The 13672-nt window shown below is 48.7% G+C and overlaps 1 protein-coding gene across 1 annotated transcript; it reads left to right on the top strand.

Moving 5' to 3' along the window:
* The first annotated feature begins 5009 nt into the window (after positions 1–5009).
* LOC132571276 (zinc finger and SCAN domain-containing protein 30-like) lies at positions 5010–13672 on the top strand. The gene is made up of 4 exons (XM_060238030.1): positions 5010–5188; positions 7093–7976; positions 9637–9757; positions 11166–13672. Exons 2-4 carry the CDS (start codon positions 7176–7178, stop codon positions 12119–12121), a joined length of 1878 nt encoding a protein of 625 aa, XP_060094013.1. The 5' UTR covers positions 5010–5188; positions 7093–7175; the 3' UTR covers positions 12122–13672.

The raw sequence follows: 13672 nt of genomic DNA, 5'->3' as shown, positions 1-13672 counted from the left end.
GGCCCCATGGGGTATGGCCCCCTGACAGTTTTTGGGGATGCACTCTTTTCAGAATTGGACAGAAGGTGGCATACTCCCCTATTGCTCCTCTTGCCAATCTTGAACATATGAACATATATGAACATATGAAGCTGCCTTCTACTGAATCAGACCCTTGGTCCATCAAAGTCAGTATTGTCTACTCAGACTGGCAGCGGCTCTCCAGGGTCTCAAGCTGAGGTTTTTCATGCCTGCTTGTCTGGACCCTTTTTCGTTGGAGATGCCGGGGATTGAACCTGGGACCTCCTGCTTACCAAGCAGATGCTCTGCCACTGAGCCAACGTCCCTTGGTGTTATGCCCTGGATCCCCACAAGGTTGGGATCCATAAATGAAAAATATTCTCTTTTTATAAAAAGTTATTTTTTCATCTGTGTCACATAATAGTGGAGGGAAAGGTTAAGGCCACCTGTTTATTCACTCAAGGTGTTACGTTTGAGAACTGACAATGGACTGAACTGTCCTCGAGGACAGTTGCCACCAGATAGAAACCGGTGGTGTGACATTCTGGCATGTCCTGCTCAAACACTGAATATAAAAAGATGATTTAGCCCAGGGGGTGGCCAAACTGTGGCTCAGGAGGCATATGTGGCTCTTTCATACATATTCTATGATTCTTGAATCCCCCACCACCCTGCTGGCCAGCTTGGAAAAGGCATTTGTCTCTTTAAATCACTTCTCCAAGTCTAATCAGCAAGCAGAGTGGAGAATGCATGTAAAGTTACAGTTGCTTTCTTTCCACCTCTCTCTCCCTTCCCCATCTATTTTCCTTCCTTCCTTCCTTCCTTCCTTCCTTCCTTCCTTCCTTCCTTCCTTCCTTCCTTCCTTCCTTCCTTCCTTCCTTCCTTCCTTCCTTCCTTCCTTCCTTCCTTCCTTCCTTCCTTCCTTCCTTCCTCTTTTATGCCTTGCAGCTCTCAACTATCTGACACTTATTCTATGTGGCAAAAGTTGCTGTGCTTTTATGGCTAGACACTTGGTAGCAATGTGAATAACCACATAATAACTTCATATGACTCTTGGGAAGGAGTGGGTGTTCCTAGTCATTCCCAGATCCTAACACCTGATGTTGCTGCATTGTGAAAGGGAATGTCGGTAATTCTTCTCTTCCTAAAACTGTGTCTGTATAATGACTTGCAGTGAGTGCTAAGCAGGAAGGAGCTGTTTATTTTGCATCTGAACTTGCAACAAACCAGACTGCCCCCTCTAATTTACAAAACTTGTGTCAGAGCATTCCTTTGTGTGTGTGCGTATGTAGAGCTTTTTTTGAGCAGGAACACACAGGAACACAGTTCCAGCTAGCTTGATGTTGGGAGGTGTGGCTTTTTCACAGAAAAGACTTGTGTGAAACAATAGTAATGTCAGGGGGTATGCCCTAATATGCAAATAAGTTCCTGCTGGCTTTTTCTACAAAAAAAGTTGTGTGTGCGGGCATGCATGAACATAAGAGAAGCCATGTTGGATCAGGCCAATGGCCCATCCAGTCCAACACTCTGTGTCACACAGCGACCAAAAACCCCCAAGTGCCATCAGGAAGTCCATCAGTGTGGCCAGGATACTAGAAGCCCTCCCACTGTGCCCCCCCCCCCAAGCACCAAGAACACAGAGCATCACTGCCCCAGATAGAGAGTCCCAACAATAAGCTGTGGCTAATAGCCACGGATGGACCTCTGCTCCATATGCTTATCCAATCCCCTCTTGAAGCTGTCTGTGCTTGTAGAGGAGGGTCCTTTAAAAGTTTCTTTGGAGTCTTCATACTCTCTCTCCTATTCCAAAGTTGATATTCATTTAACTATATATAATTTAAAACTTATGCCATGTTGCCCTTCTTTCATCTTACAGATCATGGTGGCATATGCCGGGTGGGAGGGAGTTTTCTTCGCCAAAAAGTCCCCATATTCCAACACCAGTGAGTCCCAGATTGGATTAGTTTCCATGAGATGGGCAACCCAGCAAGTTTTCCACTGGCCAGTCTGTCCCCTCCCCACCACTTCTGTCCAACAGCTAATTTTAACTTTCCTTTCCAGCATGGGATAGTCTGTGCCTTCAGAGCAACTTCTTTAAACACTATTGCTGTTCTCTCTGGCTCTCCTTTTTGCTTCCCTTTTCCCTTTCCAACTAGTTTGGTGTAGTGGTTAAATGCGCAGACTGTTATCTGGGAGAACCAGGTTTGATTCTCCACTCCTCCACTTGCAGCTGCTGGAATGGCCTTGGGTCAGCCAGAGCTCTCACAGAAAGGGCAGCTTCTATCAGAGCTCTCTCAGTGAAGGGCGGGGTATAAATCCAATATCTTGTTGTTATTCTTCCTAATAGAGGGAACAACTCTAGTTTGCTATGTCCGGTTGTTGTTGTTTTTTTGTATTTTCTTTGAGCAGGAATGCAGTTCCAGCTGGCTTTGTGTCAGAGGGTGTGGCCTAATATGCAAAGTAGTTCCTGCTAGGCTTTTTCTACAAAAAAAGCCCTGGATTTGCTATGTTCAACTCTGAAAATATCTGGAGACTTTGGAGGTGGAGCCAGGAAACTTTGGAGGTAAGACCTGGAGGCTTTGCCATTCCCTAAAGCAAGCAAACAAAATACAGCAGTGCATTTCTTCTGAATGCAGTCTTCATTTCCTCCTCTCTTTTTTCCCCCTGCCTTTAGTGGGTTCCTCACAGGGTTGTCAATCCCCAGTGGGGTTAGAAAAAAACCAGTCAGTCAACTCCATGTAATCACAGCTTCACTCCAAACCTCATGAAAACTACTGGGTTCGATGCATGAGGATGCTCATGAGAGAATGAATTGAATTAATTTGTGATTACAGCATAGCAAGGTAGAAACTGAAGTGGCTCTAGGCTTCCCAGTCCCCAGGTCCTAGAGGGGGATCCCCTGTTTTTACAGGCTTCTCCCCGCCCCCAGCCAGCTGGCTGGTGGGGGAAGCCCCGCCCCCATCTATTATTCCCTATGGAGAATGATTCCCATAGGGAATAATAGGGAATTGATCCGTGGGTATTGGGGGCTCGGGGGGGCTGTTTTTTGAGGTAGAGGCACCAGATTTTCAGTATAGCATCTAGTGCCTCTCCCCAAAATACTTCCCAAGTTTCGAAACGATTGGACCAGGGGGTTCAATTTTATGAGCCCCAAAAGAAGGTACCCCCTATCCATTATTTCCTATGGAAGGAGGGCATTTAAAAAGGTGTGCTGTCCCTTTAAATGTGATGGCCAGAACTCCCTTGAGTTCAATTATGCTTATCACACCCTTATTCCTGGCTCCACCCCTGAAGTCTCCTGGCTCCACCCCCAAAGTCCCCAGATATTTCTTGAATTGGACTTGGCAACCCTAAGTGGCTCGCGGGGCCAAGGGCCCTGCTTATTTACATGCAAACAACCCCATTCCAAAACCCAACATACATAACTATAGGTACAGGAGCTGGCCCAATGACTCCTGATTGGCCTCCTCCCAGAATCCAGGTGGCTATTGTTATGGGGCCTCAAGCTCAGCAAAGTCAGTTTGGTGCAGTGGTTAAGTGTGTGGACTCTTAGCTGGGAGAAGCAGGTTTGATCCCCCCCCTCCTCCACTTGCACCTGCTGGAATGGCCTTGGGTCAGCCATAGCTCTGGCAGAGGTTGTCCTTGAAAGGGCATGTAATGTACTGAGTGATGAGACATGTTGAAGGCAACATGCTTTATTAGTGAGTACATCACAAGGCGAGGCAACGCGGGCTGGGTCCTGATTATATACATACCCCGGGGCAAGCCTCAGTCTGGCCAGGTCCAATCCTGGGCGTATTTGTGGAGCTACATCTGGGGACCAGTGGACTTCCACTGGTCACCTCTGTAGCGTCCACTCGGGACTGAATTGCAAGACACAACAAGGTAGCTTCTGAGAAGAGTCTCAAAGCCCCACCCACCTCACAGGGTGTCTGTTGTGTGGGAGGAAGATAAAGGAGATTGTGAGCTGCTCTGAGATTCGGAGTGGAGGGTGGGATATAAATCCAATATCGTCTTCTTCTTCTTCTTCTCTGATAGACCCTTAAGGCAAGTTCTAGTTCCAATACATAACACCTCATATGAAGATTATTGTAATTTCTATACATTCAGGCCCCTGCTCTGTCTTGAATTTGCAGGATCTTTGACATTTTAAGAAAAACTTGGGGGTGGTGTGGGGAAAGTAGCTCTAGGAAAGCTCGGTTTCGAATAAATGAGATTTTGATTTGGGAGCTGTGTCTGTGATAGATATGAGTCAGGAAAATAAATATCTAGTAGCAACATAAGAGCCCTGCTGGATCAGGCTAGCGGTCCAGCATCCTGTCTCACTCAGTGGCCAACCAGTTCCTCTGGAGGGCCAACAAGAGGTAGGGTTGCCAAGTCCAATTCAAGAAATATCTGGGGACTCTGGGGGTGGAGCCAGGAGACTTTGGGGGTGGAGCCGGGAGCACAGTTGTGATAAGCATAATTGAACTCCAAAGGGAGTTCTGGCCATCACATTTAAAAGGACTGCACACCTTCTAAATGCTTTCCTCAATTGGAAATAATGAAGGATAGGGGCACCTCTTCAGGGGCTCATAGAATTGGACCTTTTGGTCCAATCTTCAAAACGTGAGGGGGCGTTTTGAAGAAAGGCATCGGATGCTATGCCGAAAACTTGGTGCTTCTACCTCAAAAAATAGGTTTATTCAATTCTAATTCAAGAAGCATTTTAAGGTATATGCTGAGCTGATATAATTTATTACACCTTCCGGTGATGTCAAGGGTGTGTGGCATATGCAAATGAGTTATGCTAATGAGCACCGGCACCTCTTTTTCTACGAAATGACCCCTGGGCATAACAGACCAGTTGACATCGGCAAGCTGCAGCGGCGGTTTTGAAAGAGTTAAGTCGACAGAGCTCCGCTTCCTAGAGAGGACGCAGAGAGACCGGCCTTTTGCCTTTGAAGAAGAGGAACTCCTGCAGGGAGGGGCATCGGAGGTGGGGAGTGCATCCTCAAGGAAGGGCGGGGGCAGCGCCCTGTGGAGCAGGACATTTGGAGAAGGGGCTCTCTGCTCCTCTCTGATGTGCTCCAGCCTTTGATGCGTCCTTCCAGCTCAAGCAAAGGAAAAGGGGAAAGCGATTTGCAAGAATCCCCCCCCCCCCCCTTTTTGTCTTTGTTCAGAGATGTGGGGTGCAGTTGCCTTTGGGGTGAGTTGGGGAAGCTTTGTCACTGGGGGTGGGAGAGAGAGAAGTGGCTCCAGGCTTGCTTTCTGCCCTTTGAGCCAGAGGTCCAGATTTCTGGAGAAAACCTTGGTTTGATTTAGTGCGACTCAGTGGTAGAGCATCTGCTTGACATGTCGGGGATGGGTGGGTGGAGTTCTTGGTTTGATTCTGGGTGTCTCCTATTGAAAGGAGTTGGTAGATCAGTTGGATGGCCAAACTTGCTTCATGTAAGAGTCACATAGAATAAGTGGCAGGTGTCTGAGAGCCGCAAGACATGAATGTCAGATGTTTGAAAGCCCTGAGGAAGGAAGGAAAGATGGAAAGAAAGCAAATAGATGAGGGGAGGTGGAAAGAAAGCAACTTTAAATGCATTCTCCAAGCTGTCAGCTGGCTTGGCTTGGAGAAGTGATTTAAAGAGGCAAATGCCTTCTCCAAGCTGACGGGGGGGGGGGGAGGTTTGAGAGCCACATAATATGTGTGAAAAAGCCATATGTGGCTCCCGAGTCACAGTTTGGCCACCCCGGGGTAGGCCAAGGATCTAACTCAGTAAAAGGTAGGTCTGTTTAAGGAGGGGGCTGTGTCTGACTTGGCATGCAAAAGGCCCCAGGTTCAGTCCCCAGCATTTTCAGTGAAGAGGGCCAGGGAACAAGTGATGCAAAAAACCTGCACCCAAGATATTTCAATATGAGTTTTTGTGAGATACCACTGCCCTTTCCTCCCCCTTGAATTCCCCAGTGCCAGAGGCGCAGGGAAGAAGAAGATGATGATATTGGATTTATATCCCGCCCTATACTTTGAATTTCAGAGTCTCAGAGCGGTCACAATCTCCTTTACCTCCCCCCAACACATAAGAGACACCCTGTGAGATAGGTGGGGCTGAGAGTGCTTTTTACAGCAGCTGCCATTTCAAGAACTCCTACAAGAGCTATGGCTGACCCAAGGCCATTCCAGCAGCTGCAAGTGGAGGAGTGGGGAATCAAACCTGGTTCTCCCAGATAAGAGTCCGCACACTTAACCACTACACCAAACTGGCTCTGTATTCTTAATATTTGGGGATGCTCTGTATTCTTAATATTTGGGGGGCAATGGTAGGAGGGCTTCTGGAGTTCGGGCTCCACTGGTGGACTTCCTAATGGCAATTGGGTTTGGCCACTGTGTGACGCAGAGTATTGGACTGGATGGGCCATTGGCCTGGTCCAACACAGTCAGCTTCTCTTATGTTCTTACAGCATTGTTTTGAACCCAGACCATCTCTTCTCAGGAAGTCTGGGGAAAGATCATCAGCACAGGATCCAGTCCACCTCACCTCCTCCTCTGACAGTTTCACTGTTTTTCATTATTTACTGACTATGGGCTATGGACATGGCTCTGCTAAATAAAGATTTGGTTTCCTAAAAGGCTGCTTTTTTAGCATGCAAAATGTGATATCTTAGAATTCAAATTATGTGCATAAAAAAGGGGAAATGTTATTAAAACCATGGGATTGGAGTTCATACAACATAAGGGGAAGACCTCAACCTCTATGCCCTATTGTTGGCCATTCAGAGAAACTCGCTGGCCACTGTGTGAGACAGGATGCTGGACGTGGTCTGATCCAGCAGGGCTGTTCTTATGAGGGTTTCCGTCTCTCTGCCCTGTTGCTGGCCTTCCAGAGGAGCTGGTTGGCCACTGTGTGAGACAGGATGCTGGACTACATGGACCACTGGTCTGATCCAGCAGGATTCTTCTGATGTCCTTATGAAAGCCTCAGCCTCTATGTCCTGTTGTTGGCCCTCTAGAGGAACTCATTGGCTCCTGAGTGAGACAGGATGCTGGACTAAATGGACCCTTGATCTGATCCAGCAGGGCTCTTCTTATGATATCAATTATACCTGTTTCATTTTCTCCAGGTAGAAAAGATCATGTCTGGATCGCAGTGATTTGTCCTAGAGTTTCCCATCGTGTGATGTGACCTTTGTGATTTCATCCAAGGATGAAAATGGAGGAACAGGGCCCCACAGGGTGTACAAGAGGGGAGGCATCAGGGAGTAAAACCACTCATGCTCTCCGGGATAGTGTGGGTCACAACCCTAGGATGGACTTGAAGGGGAGAAGTAATGCCCCTGAAGTAACACCATTGGGGAGTAATGAGGGGTACCTGACTACAATGAATCTGTATCAGGTGAAGGAGGAACCTGGAGAAGGCTTGGCCCTGCGCTGGGAAGACCAGTGGCAAGAGTTCCTGAGGACAGTGGAGTCTCCTCGGTCAGGGAAGGAAATCCCAGAGTTACTGGTGCAACCTGCACCCTGGGACGACACTAAGGCCTTCTTGGCCTCCTTCGAGCAAGTGGCTGAAGCCTGTCACTGGCCCAACAACGAGTGGGTGGCTCGTCTCCTGCCAGCCCTCAGTGGGGAAGCCAAACAGGCTTATATTAGGCTGGAGGCTCGAGACAGAGAGGATTATGGGAAGGTCAAGGCAGCCATCTTGCAAGGAGATGCCATGAGCAGAGAGAAGATTCGCCAGCACTTCCGGCAGTTCTGCTACCAGGAGGCTGAAGGGCCGCGGGGGGCTCACAGCCGGCTTCAGGAGCTTTGCTTTCAGTGGCTGAAGGTGGAGAGACTCACCAAGGAGCAGATCCTGGAGCTCTTGATCTTGGAGCAGTTCCTGACTGTCTTGCCTCCAGAAATCCAGGCCTGGGTGAGGGACTGTGGCCCAGAGACCTGCTCCCAGGCAGTGGCCCTGGCTGAGGAGTTCCTCCAAAGGCAGCGAGAGGCCCAGAGGCAGGAAAATCAGGTGAGACCCGTTCGTTCTGTTATTTCTTTGGGGAAATAGTGTAGAACCCTCCTCTCCTGTCACCTCAATTTCTTTGGGGAATGGGGGTCAAGACCAATGTTCCCTCTAAGCTGAGTTAGTGTGAGCTAGCTCACAGCTTTTTAGCCTTGGGCTCACACATTTTTTGTCTTCGATCGGGAAAAATGACCCCCGAGCAAGCTAATTTATGCAGTCGCTCTTATTAATTTTAGGGAGGGGGTCCATGGCTCAGTGGTGTGGTGCAGTGGTTAAGAGCAGCAGGCTCTGAACTGGAGAATCGGGTTTGATTCCCCACTCCTCCACGCGAAGCCAGCTGGGTGACCTTGGGTCAGTCACAGTTCTTTCAGAGTTCTCTCAGCCCCACCTGCCTCACAGGGTGTCTGTTGTGGGGAGAGGAAGGTAAGGTGATTATAAACCACTCTGAGACTCCTTTGGGTAGTGAAGGAAAGGAAAAGTCCCCTGTGCAAGCACCAGTTGTTTCCGACTCTGGGGTGACATTGCTTTCACATTTTCACGGCAGACTTTTTACGGGGTGGTTTGCCATTGCCTTCCCCAGTCATCTACACTTTCCCCCCAGCAAGCTGGGGACTTATTTTACCAACCTCGGAAGGATGGAAGGCTGAGTCAACCTTAAGCCGGCTACCTGAAAACCCAGCTTCCACTGGGGATTGAACGCAGGTCATGAGCAGAGCTTAGGGCTGCAGTACTGCAGCTTTAACATTCTGTGGCACGGGGGTAGTGAAGAGCAGGGTATAAAAATAATCTCTTCTTTTTCAACTCAGCCTGCAGCTTCGATCCCTGTCATCTCCACTTATCGGGACCAGGCAGTAGGTGATGTGAAAGACCCTTTTCTGCCAGAGACTCTAGAGAGCCACTACCAGCCTGAGTGGACAAGAATGACCTTGATGGGCCAGTGGTTTGATTCAGCATAAGTCAGCTATTAGTGGCTACTAGCCATGGTGACTAAAGGGAACCTCCACGTTCAGAGCCATTCTGAATCCCAGAGCCAGGAGGCAACATCAGGGGAAGGCGTCAGCTTCTCTGCCCTGTTGCTAGCTGTCCAGAGGAATCAGTTGGCCACTGCGTGAGACAGGATGCTGGACTAGATGGACTACTATCTGATCCAGCAGAGCTCAACTTATGGTCTTATGAAGGCCTCGGCATCTCTGCCCTGTTGTTGGCCATCCAGAGGAATTGTTTGGCCACTGTGTGAGACAGGATGATGGACTAGAGGGACCACTGGTCTGATCCAGCAGAGCTTGCTTATGTTCTTACGAAGGCCTCAGCCTCTCTGCCCTGTTGGTGGCCATCCAGAGGAACTGGTTGGCCACTGTATGAGACAGGATACTGAACTACGTGGATCACTCATCCAATCCAGCAGGGCTTTTCTTACATTCTCTTCCCTTCCACATTTTAGACTAACAACCCTGAAAATTAAGTTAAGCAGAGTGAGTTTGTGGCCCAAAGATCATCCCCATCGTGTTTCAGAAATGAGTGGGGATTTGAACACAGGTCCTAGTCTGATGGTCTAGCAATAGGGATAATGTTGCTAAGTGCATGCAAAGGGCAGGAATCATTTCTCCCCCCTCTCCTCCCCAGCCCTCATATTTTGTCCTGAAACAATCCCTCTCTGCTGTTGCAGGTGGCTTTTGCGGAAGAGGCGGTTTGTTTCTCCAAGGCAAACCAGGCCCTGTCGGCAGTGGAAGAGAAGCAACACTGCTCAGAAACCAAGCAGGAAGATACTGGAGACTCCAGCCTGCTGGGTAAGAAGGGAAGCCATTTTGCGTGCAAGTTTTTCTCCCCTCAGAGAGCCCAGGGACGGCTCTTTCCTGCTGATGTTTCTCCTCAACCCACTGTAGTTCAGATAACCGCTGCCTGTCACTACTGTCTGCATAAAGGGGGGGGGGGGGGGGCTATTGGTTTTGTTCCACTTTCTGCCCCCTCCCCTTCCTTTGTGGTTCTGGGCAGAAGCCTCTTTCCAAGATGGTGGAAGCCAAGAGAATCAACTAGGCAGACTTCTTTCACTAAGCGTTGGTTCATGCAGGGATGGAATTCTAGCAGGAGCTCCTTTGCATATTAGGCCACAACACCCCGCTGATGTAGCCAATGCTCCAAGAGCTTACAACAACCCCACTCACAACAACCCAGCAATGTAGGTTCAGCTGACAGAGGAATTAGCACATGGTTATCTAGAAAGCTTCATGGGTAGTGAATTTGAATTCAGATCTTCCCAGGCCATGCTCACTGCTCTGACCACTACCTGGGAGCCAGTTTGGTGCCGCGGTTAAGATCAGTGGACTCTAATCTGGAGAATCAGGTTTGATTCCCCCACTTCCTCACTTGAGTGACTTTAGGAAAGTCAGGGCACTCTCAGCCTAAAAATAACCATAGCTCGCCACCTAGTGGTACCAAAAAAGAGCTACAGCAGGGGTGTCAAACTCTTTTGTTATGGGGGCCAAAACTGACATAAATGAGACCTTGTTGGGCCAAGCCTTGTTGGGTTGGACTGGGCCCTGTGTGTACCTATTTACGATTAGGTAGCAGAGATATAAACTCTATAAAGCCACAGACAAACACAAAGTCTTTTGTTTTGAAAAAAAAAACCTTGAAAAAACTTTAAAAATTAGCACTCAATCTTAAAAGTGCTTTCTTTGTATTTCTCCCATGGGGTCCAGGGTACTGGGCAAAGGAAGCTCTGGCGCTTTCCTTCCTCCCCCAGGGGACCAGGAGGGGGAGGAGCCTCAGCCAATAGAGGGAAGAGAGGCTTGGCTCATTAGCTCTGCTGTGCAATTGGGAGAGTCTGGCAAAGCAAGCTATCCCTCCCCCCTTCCTCCCCAAGGGAGGAGCCTCAGCCAATGGAGAAAATCAAGGTTTTGCTCTGTAGCTCCTGTGTGACTGAGCAAGCCTCGTAAAGCAAGCTGTGATGCAGAAGGAAGCAAGAGAGAGGGAGAAGCAAGCAGACAAGAGCCAGTTGCTCGTGGGCCTGATAGGAGCCCCCCGGGGGCCTGATTCGGCCCCAGGCTGCATGTTTGACATTCCTGAGCTACAGCTTCGGCAGCTAAATAATTTCTCCAGGGATCTCCTGGCTATTCCACACACAATGCCATATTAATTAATTGTACCACTACTCCACATTGCTGCTCACTCCACATTTTTTTTTTATTCCATCAGGTGACAGCTGGGAAAGTGAAATGGAGGAAGGTGGTTCACCCAGCATGTCCCCGGTGAGAATAAGGGATGAGATGCTTAAGGAGAACTTTTGGGATCGAGACAGACTGGAACAGCAAGCAGGGAACCACACAGAGAAAAAGGAGAAATCTGTCCTTTGCCAGGACACAGACTTCCAAAGAAACCCAGCTGAGCATGTGCAAACCGAAAAGAGAAGGAGCAAGCATCTCAGTGCTCGTTGGAGAATTCACGCAGGAGAGAAACCAAACAAAAGTTTAAAATTCGGCAAGAGTTTCGGCTGGGAAAAAAACCTCCCTGAGTGTCAGTTGCTCCACTCCGGACCGAAACCTTACAAGTGCTCTGTGTGTGGAAAGGGTTTCAGCCAGAGCACACACTTGACTTCACACCAGAGAATCCACACTGGGGAGAGGCCCTACAGCTGCTCAGAATGCAGCAAGAGTTTCAACCAGAGCACGAGTCTGATCCAGCACCAGAGAATCCACACGGGGGAGAAACCATACCAGTGCTCCGAGTGCGGGAAGAGTTTCCGCCACAGCACCAGCCTGACCTCGCACCAGCGCATCCACACGGGGGAGAAGCCGTATAAATGCTCAGAGTGCGGCAAAGGCTTCTGTAACCAGTCGGGGCTGATCAACCACAAGACGATCCACACGGGGGAGCGTCCGTATAAATGCCTGGAGTGCGGGAAGAGCTTCAGCCAGAGCACGCACCTGACGTCCCACCAGCGAATCCATACGGGGGAGAAGCCGTACAGATGCTCAGACTGCAGCAAAACCTTTTGCGATCAGTCGGGGCTGGTTAAACATCAGAGGATTCACACCGGGCAGAAACCATATAAATGCTTAGCCTGTGGGAAGAGCTTCAGCCAGAGCACAAACCTTATCAGACATCGGAGAATTCACGCAGGGGGAGAAGTGCCCGTATTAGCCTCCCCCTGAACTTAGATAAGCAGACAGAGCCAGTTTGGTGCAGTGGTTAAGTGCGCGGACTCTTATCTGGGAGAACTGGGTTTGATTCCCCACTCCTCCACTTGCACCTGCTGGAATGGTCTTGGATCAGCCGTAGCTCTCGCAGAGCTGTCCTTGAAAGGGCAGCTGCTGTAAGAGCTCTCTCAACACCACCCACCTCACAGGGTGTCTCTTGTGGGGGAAGAAGATAAAGGCGATTGTAAGCCACTCTGAGATTGATTAAGAGAGAAGGGCGGGGTATAAATCTACCGTATTCTTCTTATGTGCCATCTCCTTACCGAAGGATTATGATGCGTTTGTGACTTTTGTGCATATTTTAATACAGGGATCCCCAGCATGGTGCCTATGGGGTGCAATGGCATTTAAGGACACCTTTCCCAGCACCCACAAAGTGCTTTTAGAAAGTGGGTGGAGCTAAGTGGGGTTATTACCCAGCAAGGTTTTTGATTGAGCACTGGGGGTTTGATTGGTTAAGAACATAAGAGAAGCCATGTTGGAGCAGGTCTGTGACCCATCCAGGCCGACACTCTGTGTCACACAGTGGCCAAAACCCAGGGACCATCAGGAGGTTGTGCAGATTTGTAGAATTGTGACTTTGGCTGTCACCACAGCACAAGGATCGTCACTCGTGGCAGCCATTTTCTAGCCACCTCTGCCTCCTGTGGCAGCCATTTTGAGGCTGCAGCCACCACACTCCAAAGGTGCCCGTATGCTCAAAAAAGTGGAGGACCTCTACTTTAATGGAGTTGTTTCAGTAGGTTTGTTTTTACATAGGTGGTGTACAGGATCCATTCCTTCTGCATCTGTGGGTGTGATAAAAGGTTACTGGAATACAGAAACTGATCACGTCAGGAGTACACGTCTAAATTTGCATCTAAATTGACATGAAAGAGTCTTCTGTTCGTGTTACAGTGAACACATGTACAACTGGCATGTATACACATGCATCTGTTTGTGAGAAAGAGCTAACGTGTGTTCACTTCACAATTAAACCCAGAGATCAAAAACGGCTTGTACATGTGCATTTTCTGTCATGGCCCACCCAATGGGTCAGGATGAACTGCCACCCTCCTGACTTTCTATTTTCTGCAAACTATGCAAAACTGAATTATTGAAGAGCAGTTTGTTTTTGTTTTAACATAAGGCTTTATTGTAACAAAGTGGTTCTGAAATACTTGGGTAAAGAGTTAAAGACTATGGACTATGGTACTCTATACCAGGGGTGGCCAACGGTAGTTCTCCAGATGTTTTTTGCCTACATCTCCCATCAGCCCTGGGAGTTGTAGGCAAAAAACATCTGGAGAGCTACCGTTGGCCACCCCTGCTATATACAGTTCATACTGTCTGTTGCTGTAAGATCCTGCTATGTAATTTGTTAGCATCATTTAACATGTCCTGTTAATACTTATGTGTTTTTCCAGCTTTGTCCCAGATCCTGTTGCATTGTTCAAATCCTGGGTGTCCCATTCTGTTGATTGTGTTGACTTATCATCAGTAATATATAAAAGCCTTACCACAGTG

The sequence above is a fragment of the Heteronotia binoei genome, chromosome 5 (assembly GCF_032191835.1).
Source record: "Heteronotia binoei isolate CCM8104 ecotype False Entrance Well chromosome 5, APGP_CSIRO_Hbin_v1, whole genome shotgun sequence".
Classification (NCBI taxonomy): domain Eukaryota; kingdom Metazoa; phylum Chordata; class Lepidosauria; order Squamata; family Gekkonidae; genus Heteronotia; species Heteronotia binoei.
The sequence above is the reverse complement of the archived record's forward strand: the minus strand, read 5'-3'. Positions and strand labels throughout refer to the sequence as shown.